The sequence below is a fragment of the Rhyacophila brunnea genome, unplaced genomic scaffold, assembly GCF_057557595.1.
Source record: "Rhyacophila brunnea isolate RB1 unplaced genomic scaffold, BYU_Rbru_1.0 scaffold_14, whole genome shotgun sequence".
NCBI classification, from domain to species: Eukaryota; Metazoa; Arthropoda; class Insecta; order Trichoptera; family Rhyacophilidae; genus Rhyacophila; species Rhyacophila brunnea.
This window is the reverse complement of record NW_028232796.1, coordinates 37,573,302-37,587,368: the sequence shown is the minus strand read 5'-3', so window position 1 is coordinate 37,587,368 and position 14,067 is coordinate 37,573,302. Positions and strand designations below refer to the sequence as shown.

Here is a 14,067-nt window from a genome sequence, read left to right as displayed (position 1 = left end):
TGTCGGGTATGCCAAATTCCTGTATGTGACAATGATTCATTGACGAGGTATAGACCATCGTGACTTTCCATGTATATGGTTGAATAGAGAAGTTAATGGGTTCTTTTCCCCTTCTGATGGTGGTGTATTCATCGTTCTCTGGTAGTTGTCGTGAAATGTCGACTCACTACGCCAGTTACCTCTCTTTAAAATATCATCTATTGCGTATATTTACAGTTTAAGGAAGCCACCACTGAGCGGACACTGCCTGGTGGTTCTTGTACCCCTGCTTCCAACAGTACTGACCTTATCCAATTCACTATAACTGTCCTGGTGGTTGGTTTTGGTGATCCTCTTGAAGATATAAATAATTCCGAAATATCCCCACCTTCTCCTCTCCTTGGGTTTGACATGCAGACGAGTTTCCGTAACCAGAATACTGGGTCGATGTTTTGACACGTGGAAGCGCTTAGCTTCCATTCCGATTGACGATGCTTGGCGGTATCTGTATTTGAGCCAAACATTGGCAATACAATTATGTGGTCACTTTTTTCCACTAATCCATTGTCTACTATTACTGAGTAGTGTGAGGTAATGAATCCTTCGTCCCGATGCGAGAAGCAGCCGAGTAGGTGGCTGTCCTGCGAGAGGTTTCGAATAGGTTGTACTCCACCGGTGTTGTTTTCCAAAGATGATCTACCACTCGTCCTGGATCCTAAACCGGTGGTTAAACGGGTTTCGTTTTATGTACCGAAATTGCCTGTAACATATTGTGTTGTACTACCACGTTGATGCTGATATCTACAATGATAATCGGTTTGCAAAATGTGGCTATGGCTGACTTATGCACCAGGATGGTTATGTACGACAAACCCTCCATGTTGTGCATGTAGCCTAGGTATCTGGCCAATTCCATTGGTTGAGGGCTATCATGATCCATTAGGTTCATGTTACCCATGTCATTGTCTTCCATTTGTTCCAAGCTGGTTTATAAGTTTTTAAAGTCGAAGGCCGCCATCTGGAAGTAAGAAGTGCCCTTTCTTCCACCATTCAATTTGATGTTATTTCCACCCCACCCGAAATTATCCATAGTTAAAGGGACAGGTCCCGGGTCCTTGGAGGTGGACGGTTGGTCTCCATACCTACTAGTGTCGTATGTAGGTGAGGCATTGTATAAAGAGGTACTATCGCCCTTTTTCGTAAGTCCACTCCCCAAAAGCATTGTTTCCAGCTCGGTGCCACTAGTAAGTACTTCCCTTTTGCTGAGTTCAGGTGCGCTAGGACTCATGAAAGTATGTTTGGTGGGGGAAATATCTACGCCAGTCTGAAGTCCTACACTCGGCTGAAGGTGTTGTGAAACAGCGCGCCACTGTCTGTAAAGTCTCGTGACACATACGTTGCATTGACATGTGCTGTTTCGCTTGCGAATAAATCCACCTCGGGAACACCCCATCTTTGAAACAGGGGAGTGGTTGCGGTGTTGATGAGGTGCCATTCGGGAATGAGTTGTCTGCGGGAGAGATGATCTGCCACGCAGTTGTAATTTCTGCGGAAGTATTGTGCAGTAAACCTGTAAACGTGATGTTGGCTCGACTGGTAAATACTAGTATCTGTCGGCATAGGTTTGGGAGGGTGACAGATTTTGTGCCGCCCTCGTTGTTGATGTATGCCACCACTGTTTTGTTGTCTGTCTGCAGAAGCAGATCTGATCCTGTGACTGATTGTATCTGAGATTGAATTGCAAACATCTCCTTCCTGTTGGAATGCCATGCCATGCTAACTGGTGTTCATTCAGTTGGGCTCCCTAGCCTGTGTCAGCCGCGTCTGTCGTCAGGAAGTGATTGATGTGTGTCAACTCTGAGGAGCCTATCACCTGGAGCCACCACATGATGTCCTGTGAGGCATGTGGTGGGATTGTCGTCTATTGGCGAGAATGGGACCTCAACAATTTTGATGACTGGAGCTTTGTAGCCGTCGGCAATGCAACCTTCCTCGTGGAGGTAGGATGCGAAGTTAAGTCGCCCCAGAAGGGATTGAACATGTGCCTGCCTGAGAGACCAACTGCCTTTTTGTACCTGCGTTGTGTCAAATCTGAGGATCCTATCGCCTAGGGCCACCACATGATGTCCCGTTGGGCCTGTGGTGGGATTGTCATCAATTGGCGAGGATTGGACCTCGGCCATATTGATGACTGGAGCGTTGTAGCCGTCGGCAATGCAACCTTCCTCGTGGAGGTAGGATGTGAAGTTGAGTCGCCCCAGAAGGGATTGGATATGTGTCTGTCTGGGGGACCAACTGCCTTTTTGTACCTGCATTAGCAGATGGTGACGGAGTGCTACACACTTCTCCGGCGACAGAAACCTCCACTTGTTGCGTGTGTCTTACGTGATGTCCAGGGACCCTCATTATTGGCTTGGGTTCAGACAGGATCTTTTAATATTTATTAACCACCCTAAAGACTGTAGGAAGGTTATCCTGTATTCCACCTGAACCGAGACTGTCTCTCGGATTGGTTGGCTACTAAGAAGTCGTCTAGGTAAGTGAATATTTTCAGCTATTCTTTCGTAGGCGTTCGGCGACCCAATTGGTCAGGGATGCCAACATAATCGGAGCGGTTGGCAGCACGAACGGGAGTCACGTGAATTGTAGGAGCTCCCCTTGGTAGGCTAGTCGAACGAATCGACGGTGTTGAGAAGCCATTGGTACCTGGAGGGACGCCTGGCTTAAATCTATTATTACTAGCCAGTCTTCTATTTGTAAGACTGCTGGAACCTCGTAATGGTGAATTAGTTTGAATGGCTTTGGCTGTAGGAACGCATTCAAACGCTTTCCGTTGAAAACAGGGCATAGGGCCCCGTCTTCTTTCTTGATCAGAAACAGGGTTGATAGAAAAACTGGGGGTTTGACCCGCTTCTTCTAGAACCCCTGAGTTCTTTAAGTCCTCGATCTCGAGAGTGACCTCTGCTGATTGTTGCGTTTGAAATTTTTTTCCGTAAAAGTAAAGAAGGACTTACCAATGATGGTATCTGCACAAAAGGTATGCGGGTTACGGCTATTATTTTTACCATCCAGACTCCCCGAAAGTCTCTTAGGCGGCCCCCAATGTTGTTGGTCGTCCAGATGCGGTCACCTTCGCTTAGAGTACGGATCCCTGGTGGAGCCCGTACCTCCGATGGAGAACTCCCTTCCCACAGGACGTCACCCCTTGGGAGTACCCCAGCCATAATGTGAGTTCGAGGGCCTTCCGGGACTCTCAGCTCGGAGGAATCCTTGATTGTGCCTCCCAGTGAAGGTATCCTTCCGGTAAGGATCTGAGTCATGTTCTCGCAAATTTTATTATGCGTTGTCCCCAAAACCCCCTTCGATTTTAGGTACAGGCTCATCGCTGTTATGATGTTTTGAGATTGGTTGCCCAATCCACTAACCCTTGCATATCCTTTCAGAAGCTGTCCCGTTGGGAAAACATCGCATTCTGGAGGGCCGCGATGGTCCTCTTCGTCAGATGGTTAGCTGATGACGAGTGGTCGCACCGACGCAACTTGTCATTTAGACCTAACTCTACGATCGTAGGGGCCGCCAAGAATTGTTTTTTGGGCGTTGTGCCAGTCCTTGCCGGTCCCCCTGCTTAAATAAGGTATGTTACGAGGATACCTCAAACATCAGCATCTTAATCGACGCTCGTACGTTGAACTTTTCCTCCTGTAGCAGTTCTGCTTCGCCGTCTGGTGTCCATTGCTTTTAGAATATCTTCCTCACGGTCATTCAGATGTTGCGCCATAATCACTGATCACTTAACGTTCGTCCAAGATATTTTTTTTTGATAATTAGAATGAACTGTCAGACGTAACATGTAAACCAGGGGTAGGCAAACTTTTTGGATTCAGGGCCAAATTCAAGAATTTCAAAATGAGCGATGCGCAAGAAAAATACAATTTTTAGATATACACTATTTATTATCACGAAAAATAAACTACAAAAAAAATAATGAGAAGAATGAAACTGTTGTACATTTTTTTAAATTCAGGTGTTAATTTTGTAGTTGATATTCTCAAAACTGCTTGTAAATGGGCATCGGAGATATTTGATCGTAAAGAATTTTTATTAAGGTTCATGATCGAAAATGTTTGTTCACTTATTTATAGGTTGATCCAAAAATAACGAACATTTTTCTTGCATAATCTTTAAGTAGGTCGAATTTGTCTGAATTAAGGGCATTGTAAAAGTTGGAGATTTCTTCACGACGATGCAATTCTCTTAAATCAGTGTCACACTGCAGATCAATAATCTCAAGTTGTAGCTCTGTCGGTACACTATCAGTATCTATTGAAAATGGGTCGCGTACTATTGCTTAACAAATTTTAATCTATTGTCAATATTTTTTGTAAAATTATAAAAAAGTTATTCGTAATCAGAAGTACAATAATTAATGATGGCGGGCCGCAAAAAAATATCCGGCGGGCCACATGCGGCCCGCGGGCCGCAGTTTGCCCTCCCCTGATGTAAACAATAAGAAAGTCAAATCCTTAATGAAGAAGACATAGTGATGGTAAACTCTATACATAAAAAAAAGATGCGCGGCCGCGCGGGTATGACCAGTAAATGAAAACGGAGGAATGACCAACGACAAGAAAAATGAAAATAATTTTGTAGAATATAGCCTCACGCGAAGAAGGAAGAGCAAACCCTATCTCAAGGACTTCAAAGTCAAATTCGAATAATAATATATTATATATTAAGTATATTATATAGGTACATGGTTATAGATGGACAATAACTAAATAGGTACCTACCTATTATAGTGATTGGTGATCATTGATTAATTATTGAAACAAAGAAAACAGTAAATTTATTATTGTACTAGGTACCTACTTAGTACCTTTATTATACATGTGTACCTACCTTCGTTTAAATTGATCTGAATAATCATTAATTATTAGCCACCAAAGTTTTCTTTTCATCACCTTTTAGTTTATATTCGTATTTTCAATCGAAAGAAAATAAGTACCTAACAAACAATGAGCTCCAATTCTTTGGTACCTACTAAGTTATTTTGGTAGGTACTAGTATAATATTATTAATAATATGATTACATTGGTGCTATTTATAGACCATTCAGGTCCATGACCAACTGCACAATCGTCCTCCAATTTCTCTATAATGAGCTCTTTCTTCTCTAATCGGTCACACTCAGCCTCTGTACGTCCTTATAATATAAATATATATTTATTTTAAAATGGTTCATGAGGAATAAAAGGTAAAATAAATATTATTGTTTTTTTTTAATACCTATTTCAATATTACGACGGTTGGGTTATTATAAAAAATATTAAATTAGGTACCTATATTATTTTTAATGAGGTAACCATTTTTAGGCGATACCTTTCAAAAAATCATTGCCTTTTCAAGGTCACAAACACAAATGAAGTGAGTGTCGAATCGTGGAATTTGCACAATCCGTAACTAACTTCACACAATATTTTTCCCAAGAGTTTCATAGATACTCACAGATACTCAGCTGTCATCCAGAAGCACGTGCCGGTGGATTCTTTAGTGTTTAGCCCCCTTTCTTTTAATGTGCTAAAGAAACTAAAAATCGATTAAAATTATTATCCGTGCGAAGAACGAGAAGCCGAACTGATTACATATTACATGCTATTATGGTTAGTTGCGTCAATTACCCCATTCCCGTACATGCCTACGTATTTTTTTTGTATGTTTTCTTCCTCTAAATTTTATTAATCTTCACGTGTTGTGACAGGACTTCAAGGTTCTTTCAAGGCCCGCAGAGGAATTCGGGAATGACGATACTCTAGAGAATCTGTGGGCTACAAAAGCGATAGAGCATGGAGAAATATACTTTAACGTAAGTGAATTTTTGAGGTTTTATTTTTTTTTACCCAACCAACACGAGGCTCCTGCGTTTGTTTTGTCAATCTTTTCAACACTGTAGCCGCCGAACCGATCAGATATATTCATTGCATGTTGTCTATTGAACATCAGTCTTGCAAATATCGTCAAATGATAACCGATTTATTGATTAATTGACCCCAAACCACATGCTTGACTTACACATCCATTGTTAGTTAGACTTGTCTGTAGGTACTTTTTAGTGTTTCTTTTGTAATTTAATTACTACGGTTTTCATTAAAATCACACTGATAATCAAATCAATCTTTTGCAATCCTTACGAACAGTAAAATGTGTTGAAAATTGGTCTTAAAATGCAGACATTGTTTAGTTTGTGCTTAGCAAAATTGAAAATTTTTCTAACATATTTCTCTTTTACTCAAAATAAAAACTATTCATTTGTCTTGTTCTAGACATATTTGTCAATAATTGATTTGAAATTCTTATACTTTGATTCTTTTTATTTTCAACACTGATTATTCCAAGATATGCATTTCATGGTACGCAGTTTTCCAATTTATAACATACCTAGTCATTATATTATACAGTACTCTCTCAGTAATCCGCCACCCCAAAAACCAGAATTATAGAGCTTGATTTTGTGCTTTCAACTAGTAAAAATAACGGCGGATTATAGTAGTTGTATTATATGAATTTTAATCTAAAAGTCATGCCTTCTACCTATTGTGAATCCAAATATGTTTAGCTTAGCTTTATAAGTCTATAATGATGATACCTAATCCTGTCATAATTTTTTTTACCACTGCCTTACTTATGTAAAAGTATTATTTCCACGATTAATATAATTAATGAAGTCATCCAAATGGCAGAATGTCTTCTAAAATCTACAAATAAATTTGGTAATTATGCCGCAGATGCCCGCATGAGCTTTTATAATTTTCTTTTTACGAAAACAGTTTATTCAATGTAGACAATTATATTAAATACCTTTATCTGTCGGCGCAGATGCTTTTCAATCCAATAATTGTTAATTCAAAATTTATAAGATAACTAAGATTATATTAGGTTGGGGTAGGTTAGGTTGGGTTTGGTCTAAAAAGAATATTATAAAAACTCATGTGGACATCTGCGGCACATTTACCAATATAATATTAATCAAGTCTTCCAAATGGCCAGAATATGTTCTAAAATCTACAAATACATCTTTTTCATGCTTACGGGACCACCACAAAATATAATATTCGCGTGTATTTCAATCAATAACTATTTTTAATGTTACATTAACTAATGTTACGTTAACTATTTGTAACGTTTGTGATGCGAATGAATTCATTTATTTTTGTTCATCTGTAATTGGCTTTACAATAATGTTTTAAAAATTGGAACTGCGCAGGAGACCTGTGCACATTGTAGACTTCACGCAGTTGTTATTTTTAAATTTAGTTTTTTTTTCTCTTTTATTTTGTTAACTGTAAATTCATGGTGGAACTGCATTGTATTGTTTAATTTAATAAAACCCACCATTTTTTGTAGTACTTATTCCACTTTTAATCAATAAATTAGTACCGGTTTCGTCCGCCTCAGAGGGAGATTTTCAAGAGGTCACCTCAGAGCAGTGTTGCCATCTTTTTCTATGCTGATTATAGTACAAAGGCGTAAAAATTATAGTATTTCTGATAAATGTATAGTACTGGAACATTTTTCGTCTTGAATCCTTTAAAATTATAGTATTTTGGTATATTTGGCGTAAAATTATAGTATTTTACATTTTTCGTGGAATTAAAATTATAGTATTGTACTATATTTATAGTACGGTTGGTATCACTGCCTCAAGAGGGTTATTTTTCATAAAGTTTGTTTTGAAACTTTGGTTTCAGAATTGAATTAGTTATCACACGTTAATGATGTTATAATCACCAAAGGTCAAAGATATACCTGCCTACTGCGTATTATGTATATTGTTTATTTACGAAGATTACTAAATCATTGTAAATAATATTATTATTTAAATCTGTGATTATCTAAAGTTTCTGCACTTCTATATTATATCATATTTATAGATTTCTGGGTTTTCACCTCAGAGTAATACTATAAAGAGAGTGGCTATTGTTTGGCAAAAAGAAGCCGTGTTCTTTGCGTATTACGCACAGTAGAACCTCAATTTTATATTATTAACTTTACAATGAAACGTTATATTATTATGTTACTTCTCAGTACGGCTACCAAATTTAAACACAACATAGTTAACCATATTTTCGTTTACTTGATGATACAAGATAATTTATAAAATATATTCAACACTTGGTACGTGCACCACACATTATTGACAATAATTGTAGTGCTGAGGATTAAACTAACACAAATGCATTGGTGATTATGTGAAGTAAATTAACTTTAAAATTAAATATTTTCTGATTGTAAATTCAACGTAGATGATTTTAACATTTTATAAATGAGATTGTGTTATGAAACTTTTATTACCATTCCTAAAAAAATATCGATAATTTCATAATAAATTTTTTATTAATATTTTTAACATATTACCCCGTTTACATGTGCGTGGATTTACTGCTGACAGTACATATTATCGCGGCCATAACAAAAAATGCACGTGTAAACTCATATTATCGTGCAAATGCATGCATGGATCAAAAAAGTTCAGAAGCTTCTGAATTTTCACGCGACATTTGGATTGTGGGATATCTGCGTAGTAGGATAGTGGCGATCCTGCCAGAAACAGACTCATTTTGGGGTTAACCGATTTTCACGACCTGTCAAATAGTATCATACAATGACAACTTTACTTTACTACTTACTGTTTAAGAATGAGATTGGCAAGATAGTCAGCACTTTTATGTGTAGTTGTTATTGCGATAGTTTAAAATACACACTATTAATGCAAGTAAATCCATGCACGTGTATAGGCGCTATAATACCAATGCAAACTGTCTGGAGAAGTGTCAACTCCTGCTCCATCCTGGAAAAAAATCTCAGTGCGCCGTCCGGGGACGCTCTGGACCCACTAATGTTCACGAGCCAAGAAAAGAGTAATATAATACTTAACATATGCAATTAAATAAAAAAATGTGGGCTTATGTTGGTAACAAGAATAAATCATATTAATATGACTTTTTTAAAGTTCATGCAATCTTGGTGTTATATTAGATAGGCAGCAATTTGGTTATGTTATAGTTGAAATCCCTGACTCGCATATGTTGTTGCAAAGGGTAGTATGTAGTACAATCAGTGCTTTGTATTTGAATGTTTGCTTTTCATTTTTTTTTTTAAATTTTTTTCAACTTTTTTACATTCAAATTTTGTACAATTCACTATTTCGTACAGTTCTTGAAATTTAGATTTTTGTCGACAATGTGAAACCTGTACGCTTCGAGACAAAGATGGAAATAATTAGGCGTTCTGATAGTGGCGAATCTTTTGCTTCAAACAGCCATTCATACGACTTCAGCCGGTCTACGAAATGTTAATATTTGAAAAACAAGAAGGAATATGTTGACAATTGTGGAATTATATTATCAAAGGCGTGGAATTTCAAGCAAGTAAAGGCTGGTTCGACAAATTTAAACTGAGGTATTCTTTACTTAATATTAAATTCACCAGAGAAGCCGCCAGTGCAAATAATGATACCGTAAATGAATTTATTTACGCATTGTCCAAAATATTTTAAAATGCACTTTGTGATTCAGCATTCGTGCACATTTTCAGATATTAATTATGTAAAAAAGTTGAGCACTGCACAGTGTACAGACACACAAATACTTTGTTGAAACTCGTCAATTTAACGAATTGATTTTGTCAGTTATTAATATTGACTCATTGTATAGAATCACTATCTGACAGCGGGTAGAAATGTTTTTATGATAATTTTTGTACAGTTGTATGTGCGGTGTATGTTATCATATAATAATATTATACCAGAAAACAGGCACAGAAAAAATATTCATAATGGTTATTAATTTTTTATTGCGGCGGCAGAGGGCAGGATTAACATAATCTAGCAGGTGCCACTATCCTCCGCATTTACCCCGCTTACTATTTATTGCATCTCGTCGCTTCAACAACTTTATTTTTCCGCATATATTCCCCATACCCAGACACTCCGCACTTTGAGTATAGTGATAAACACCTGGCCTGCAGCTATTATTGGTTATCAGATGCGTGTGGCCTAATGGTCATAATTATTAGGATCGTCAGGGTCCAATTGTGTCGTCCGCTCTGTGTTGTCTAGAAAATATTGGTTGCCTCAGATAGTTGCAAATCATCCTGGTCACGATCCTCTGTCACAAGGTCTTGACGATGAAGAAGTAATATTCCATTCACCAGAATAATTGTATTTTTTTTAATTCACATTCATTTTCTGGACCTGAAACCCCACGTTCCCTTGTGCGCGTGTCCGCCTGAAAATTTTTCGCAATCCGCTGAGTAATAAGCCAATTGACCCAATTTTGGGTCGTGATCCATATGCTAAGAACCCTTAAGATAGAGCATATCGTCGGTGTTTTGTAAAAAGGACAAATCAACCATTTTGGCGAAATCGAGATTTTAATGAAAAAACAATATGTACTTCACTAGCTTTGTTGTGTAAAAACGGTGAATTTGTATCTCCACAGGAAAGTACTTAAAAACGATAATCGGAAGGGCGAATATCCACTTAGTATTACGAATAAAAAGTGAATGTGACATATTAGGCCTTTTAAAATATTATATTATAATGCCTATTATAAGGACAGTATTCTTTCTAAGCTTTATTATAAACTTGTTAGAAATTTATAATCATCCACAGGTAATTAATAAATAAATGTCAAAAGTTAAAAATCACTTTATACAAAACACCAACGATATTATGGACCTTTACAATGTGGAGGTATGTCGAAAGATTACGTAGTCTTTATGTTCGTCAAACCCCCATGCCGGAGATCCGAATATATAGGCAAAAGGTGATGGGATTTTTTTCTGGTAAATTATATTATTGTAAAAGAAATGATGGTTTTTTAACATGACTAAAAACTATACAAATTGATTTTTTTTGTTTAATCTAATTTTGTTGATTATTAACTTTGTCCTTATTTTCTTGTACACATTTTATAATTAATAATTTTTGATATTGATTGGATTCTAATGAGTCATTCTATAACGTTTGATTTTTTTCTGATAGAAAAATATATTGTAGGTACATATTCTTTTTATCTCTACAACAGGCTGTATGAGGCCCAATGACAGTGGTGTAGTGAAAAGAAGTGAAATATTCACATAAATACTGGTTTTTAGAAAATATATTCTCACCTCACTGGAAATCAACCGTGGACGCTCCAGATGATAAGCCAGTGCCTTACGAAGGCAAAATAATGTCCATTAACCCTTTACTACCATGGTAATTTGATAGGTACTGTTGTAAAATACCACACTTGGAGATTTGTTAAAATAATATCTTTAAAAAATAATGTTACAATTCATAAAATGAATTCCCTCACTGAATATTATGGAATATTTTTTATTTTGGAGAAAAAATATATAAAAATCCTTATTTATATATAGATACACAATAATAATATAAATTATTGCATTTCTTTCAACATTTTTCAAAAAATATTTTCAAAATATAGACAAAAATAAAATACTCATCTCTATATGTACTAAATATGAGAAAATTTACATTTATTATTATAATAATAAAAAATATCAACTTTATCAGCATCTGCACTATCCAATGTCTTTTAGACGTCAGTTCAGTTTTGAAATGGCGGTGTATTTAGACCATGGGTGGCCAACCTTTTCAGCAGCCAGGCCAGATTTTAAAAATGAGATTTTCTACCGGGCTGCACAACTTAATTCTTTTTTTATTATACAAAACAAAAAAGTAATAAATATTAAGTAGGTATATTTATATTAATAAAATAAAACAAAAATGAGAATCAAACATATTTATTAGATTAGACTTTTTTTAAATAATACAAAATAAACAAAATAATAAATTTTAGTGAGAAGTTTGATTTTGTGTGGCAGAATTAAGTGCATTTATATCGATATCGAGTGACGTTGTTACTACACGCAAACAGTTTTCCAAATGCACATCAGTGATTCGTGTTCTCACTCGGGATTTGATATGCTTCATCCGACTAAAAAGTTGTTCACACGTATAAGTGTTTCCAAATAGCGAAGTCATCATTAGAGCATGTTTGTAAAATGCAGGATATTTCTACTTGCTCAAATATGTTTTGTAAAACTCTTCCAAACCAACCTGATGGAATTTCTCCTTTGACTGTTCATCGTAACATATTTCACAATATTCCATCTGTAAATTTCCCGGTAACAAATTCACGTCTACGGAGAATGGCGTTGCAAATGCAGCAAAAAGCACACGGTGCTTTTTAAAACTTGAGCCAATATCGAATCTCAATTTGCGAAATTAGCATAACTAGCGGCAGCATTTGATATTATTTTTATTTTCTCACTGCTCCACGGGCCACAAGTTGACACCCAGTGGGCCGCGGGTTGGCCACCCATGATTTGGACGATCAGTTTAGTTGTCCGTTCAGTCTCAGTTGATGGTTCAGTTGGGAAACGGCGATGTATATTTACGTATTTTTTATCCACTAAAAATGAAAATATTTTTTATAATCACTTTCTAAACATAGTTAAAATTTTGTTAAATTGTGCTAAACGTTGGTATAATACAGCACCTATAGAGATAATAATATTTCAATCAAAATTCGAAAAAGTAGTATGAAAAATATGGCAACATTGTAATTTACACGTCAATTTAACTGGCAACTCTAAAAACAGAAAATCCATATTGTTTCGTCTTTTTTTCGGTTTCAGTCGGCCGCTTCAGTTTTGCATTTACACGTCAGTTTAACTGACAGCTCGATTTAAATAGGGACTGATCGTTTAAAAGCACCTTTATATTATGACTAGTAAGAACTCTGTAAGAACAGTAGGATGCTTGTTTCATGTGAACTCAGGTTATATTTTATTACTACAGTTGACATGTTTTGAAAATAAACACTCTTTATTTATAAAATAAATGGCATCACCATGTTTGTAAATCTTTCTATGCCTCACGATATTACTACAATAGTATCTGACAGGCTGCAGATTTTTAACCACGTTGAATGTAGAGCGAAGTTCTTCAAAATCGCTGTAATATAGATATTTGTGACTTAGTATTTCATAATTGTTCAAACTGATTTGTATGTGCGGCCTTTCGATCACGGCCTCAGAGTGAGATAACTCACTGAAGGCAAGTTAAAATTGTATAACAAAAAAAGTCCATCAAAAAGCTGATATATCATCTCATGGTATTTTTAGCAAAGTACGCAAAGCCGATATATCAGATCTCTGTGCCACAAAATTTGGATAAAGTATGCTATCTTTCTAGTTTTCACTTTTTTTTTTTTTTATTATAGTACTTATTTTCTAAAATATACAGGTAATATTCATTCATAGTGGAAGAAAATCATTGCCTTTTTTTCTTTCCTGTTATGTTTTGCTAGTAAGACAGCCAGTTTTGAGGGTGTGATGACTTTATATTGTTCTTGTTTCCCATGACATCTAATTTTTATGAGAGATGTAATACTTTTCTATGATTTGTTTACTAATATAAATAATGAAATTTTCAGATTCTGTGTTCAGTAGATCCTAAAATGCTGAGACTGACGCCAAACGATGATCTAATTTATTTACACTTCCGACAAGACTTCCCGGACGTGAACGTCGACACGATAAACGAAGACGTCCTCAAGAGCATCGCCGGCAAAGCCAGGTGGCGCCCCTTTTGTGAAAAGTTCAAAAACATTATCGAAGATTACAGTTTCGGCACGTTAATGCGGGCCGATGCCAAAGAAGAATATACTCAGAAGAATACGTTACTCGTCCCCAGGATCCAGTTCTATGCTATCGAAATAGCACGGAACAGGGAGGGGGTAAACGACAGTATCCGTATGCACTACAAGCCGAGCCAGAGGCCCAACAAATCTTCCAGCAGTATCTCCGAAGAGGAGGACAACGCGTGACCCTGAAGTCTCTTGCAATCCTAACATTTAGTACTAATTTTAAGGATTATTTTAATTATTAGTCGTTTTTACTGTAATGAAACCAAGGTGAAGGAATGATAGCATTTATTTATATATATATTTTGTTGTGAATTATCGTTTAAATTAAAACAACTCTTCGTAGAAAGACTGTTGATAAATGTTTTATTTA

At 36.4% G+C, this 14,067-nt stretch overlaps 1 protein-coding gene across 1 annotated transcript; it reads left to right on the top strand.

Moving 5' to 3' along the window:
• The first annotated feature begins 5,482 nt into the window (after nucleotides 1–5,482).
• Nucleotides 5,483–14,056, top strand: LOC147075934 (protein PBDC1). Its single transcript, XM_085942255.1, has 3 exons — nucleotides 5,483–5,639; nucleotides 5,738–5,842; nucleotides 13,485–14,056. The coding sequence occupies exons 1-3, from the start codon at nucleotides 5,637–5,639 to the stop codon at nucleotides 13,875–13,877; spliced, it is 501 nt and encodes a 166-aa protein (XP_085798381.1). The 5' UTR covers nucleotides 5,483–5,636; the 3' UTR covers nucleotides 13,878–14,056.
• The last annotated feature ends 11 nt before the right edge of the window (nucleotides 14,057–14,067 follow it).